Below are 2,923 nucleotides of genomic sequence, written 5' to 3'. Positions count from 1 at the left end.
CCGCCCGAGTGCTCCCCGCGTGCGTGTCCAGTGTGGTTCCACCCGAGTTCTCCCCGTGTGCGTGTGTCCAGCGTGGTTCTGGTGTGCCTAAACAACAAGGTATGAACCGTGTCTGGAACTGGAAGGCACTGTCACCGACCGAGTGCTCCCCGCGTGCGTGTGTCCAGTGTGGTTCTGATGGCCGCTGCCAGGTAGGTGCTGTTTACAGAGGCGCTCAGAGAGGCCACATGATTGGCCCAGGCCACACAGCCACTCTGTGATGGGACTGGGTTTGAACCCAGGTCTTCAGCAGGACTCTCACTTGGGCACAACTCTGGTTTTGATAATTCTGTTGAGATAAAAATATAAATATTAGCCTCAGATAAGCATTGATACTTTTTTCCCGTTTTTCTTTCCATGTCACTTGGCTTCATTAAAACGGAGAGGCTGGTGCTGTGGAATGTCAAAGTGTCCTCAACATGGGTCGCATGTCAAATGTCAAACTTGATAGACATTTCAGAAGAGCTCATGTTTCTTTGCAGACTGCCAAATGGTTGCAGAAACGGGTTTGACAGAATAAGGAACAATCTGGAGTTGGGAGTGGAAAGGTCCCAAGAAGTATCTTGGTCCCCAAATGGTTTTTGAAAGGTGGTGTCTTTCCTTGGGATGAATACCAGCCCGTCCAAGAGGAGTGAGGCTGGCGCTTTGCCATGTCTTATGGCTTCTTGATTTCACTTGGAAAGATTCCCAAAGTACTTTCCAGCATTGCCCAGTGAACAAATATTTGCACGCTGACACTCCCTGGGGCCTCAGGGCAGGCATTGGAGATCATCTTAGTCCATGAAAACAGCAGGCGGGGGCTTTGGTGACTCAGGGTCCAGCTGAGTTAGAAATGGGTTTGAGCCACTTCCCTGTTGGGGCCAGCGCCCAGCCTTCAGGACCCAGCTGTCTGGGCCCGAGCTGCCTGGTGGCTGGTGGCACCTGGCGCCTCTCCCGGGGCGTGACAGCATCAGTCTCCCTGCCAGCTCCTGTGCAGGTGCTGCATTTTCTCGAAGCTGCTCTGTAAATGAGAGGCCTGTGTTTGCGACTAGAGACGCTCGGGGCCCTGAGTAGGAAGTAGATTCCAGAGGGGAGCCCTTGGCAGAGCAGGGCAGCGTCTGGTTTGGGAATAGCGCCCTGCTCGGCCTCGCTCTAAGAGTGCCTTTTTGTCTTCTCCCAGGCCTACCTTTGCTTCCCAAATGTTTCTCCCTCTGAATGAAACAAAGAAAATTTTTAAGTGTTTGCGTGTCTTTCGGCTGCCATGAACTTTCCAGTGGACATGAAGGGAAGGGAGGGGGAAATAGGTTTCCCACCTGTGCCAAACCTCAAGGGAAGGAGGGTCTCACCGCCTGCCCCAGCCTCCCCCCAGCAAAGCGGCCTCCCGTCCAGAGCCCATCTGCCCTCTGGTACGCATCGCTGGGCCTCAGACAGGCAGCTGCTTCCTCCCTTTTCAAGACGGCACAGGGATGGCGTGCTCCCCGACTCGGCCCGGGCCCGGGCATTAGTGAGCTCCAGCCTGGCCCGCTTGCCTGGACCGCTGCATTGCCTTTCATTGGGAGGCCCTGAGAACTCCTGCCTCTCACGAACTGATGACATCTTGGCCTCTGACATTTGTGGAGCTCAGCCAGAGAAGACGCTCTGGCAAATCAGACCTTCCACCAACCGTGAGGGTCCGTTTAGGGCCATTGGGTCGGCCGTGGTGCCCCGGCCCTGTGTGTTGTCCACAGACATGGTGCCCAGCACTCACGCCACCGTGATGAGCCGCCCTCAGCACAGGCGTGAAGGCTGTTGTTTCCAATGTGCTTTTCCCAGGAAGTTGCTGGGTCTCCTCTCACCTTCTAGTAGTAGAGCAGTGTTTGCAGGTAGAGAAGCCCAGGGGGTCCTGAGTCGTGCTGGAGAACTTCCCACTGTTGTGGGACCCTGCCCGTGTGACTCCCCTGGAGAAGGAAACGGCAACCCACTGCAGTGTTTCTTTTCTGGAAAATCCCATGGATAGGAGCCTGGCGGGCTGTAGCCCGCAGGGTCACAGTCAGACTGAGCACACACACGCCACATGCTGTGGAAGTGAAAGCTGGTTGCAGTCATGTCCAACTCCCTGCAGCTCCACGGACTGCAGCCTGCCCCTGCCCCTCTGTCCACGGATTCCCCAGGCACGAGTACCGGGTGGTTGCCCCGCGCCCGAGGCCCCGTGTGAGTGCATGAGAGGCTGGCCTGGCGCCCTCTGCTGGCGGGGCGCTCGGCGCGGGGACTGACTGGGCCCGCGAACAGACTCCCCCTGGAGCCAGGTGCACGATGGCCAAGTCGACCTTTCAGTCAGTTCCTGCCTCCAGGTCAGTCTGACACGGTTGGTTTGGCAGCAGCTAGAAGAAGATGGCAACCCACTCGAGTGTTCTTGCCTGGAGAATCCCAAGGACGGCGGAGCCTGGTGGGCTGCCGTCCATGGGGTCGCTAAGAGTCGGATACGACTGAGCGACTTCACTGTCACTTTTAACTTTCCTGCATTGGAGAAGGAAATGGCAACCCACTCGAGTGTTCTTGCCTGGAGAATCCCAGGGACGGCGGAGCCTGGTGGGCTGCCGTCCATGGGGTCGCACAGAGTCGGACACGACTGAAGCGATGCAGCAGCAGCAGCAGTATTTCATGAAAGTCACCACAGGCCTAGAAACGAGCTCGCTTTTCTGTCTGAGCGCCTCCAGTTGAGAGAATTAGGCCAGAAGTTGGCCACACCCTGTCCACTAGGAAGGCGAAGTGGGCTGTGAAGGGGGCCTTGTGCCTGGAGCAGCACGTGGGGCGCGCTCAGGGCAGGAAGCAGGGAGGTGAAGGAGGCTCAGTCCGCGCTGGCGCGGAAGGGCGAGCTGGAAGGGGCCTGTGGGCAGGGAGGGCCTCCCAGATCGGAAGAGCGTCG

The 2,923-nt window shown here is 57.6% G+C and overlaps 1 protein-coding gene across 1 annotated transcript in view; it reads left to right on the top strand.

Moving 5' to 3' along the window:
- Positions 1–2,923, top strand: part of RCC2 (regulator of chromosome condensation 2) — a 19,101-nt gene that overhangs the window by 702 nt on the left and 15,476 nt on the right. The window contains exon 2 of the mRNA XM_010830218.1: positions 10–99. Coding sequence (XP_010828520.1) covers positions 10–99 — 90 coding nt within the window. The remainder of the gene's footprint in view (positions 1–9; positions 100–2,923) is intronic.

The sequence above is a fragment of the Bison bison genome, unplaced genomic scaffold (genome assembly GCF_000754665.1).
Source record: "Bison bison bison isolate TAMUID 2011002044 unplaced genomic scaffold, Bison_UMD1.0 scf7180017864516, whole genome shotgun sequence".
Classification (NCBI taxonomy): domain Eukaryota; kingdom Metazoa; phylum Chordata; class Mammalia; order Artiodactyla; family Bovidae; genus Bison; species Bison bison.
This window is presented reverse-complemented; position numbering and strand designations above follow the sequence as displayed.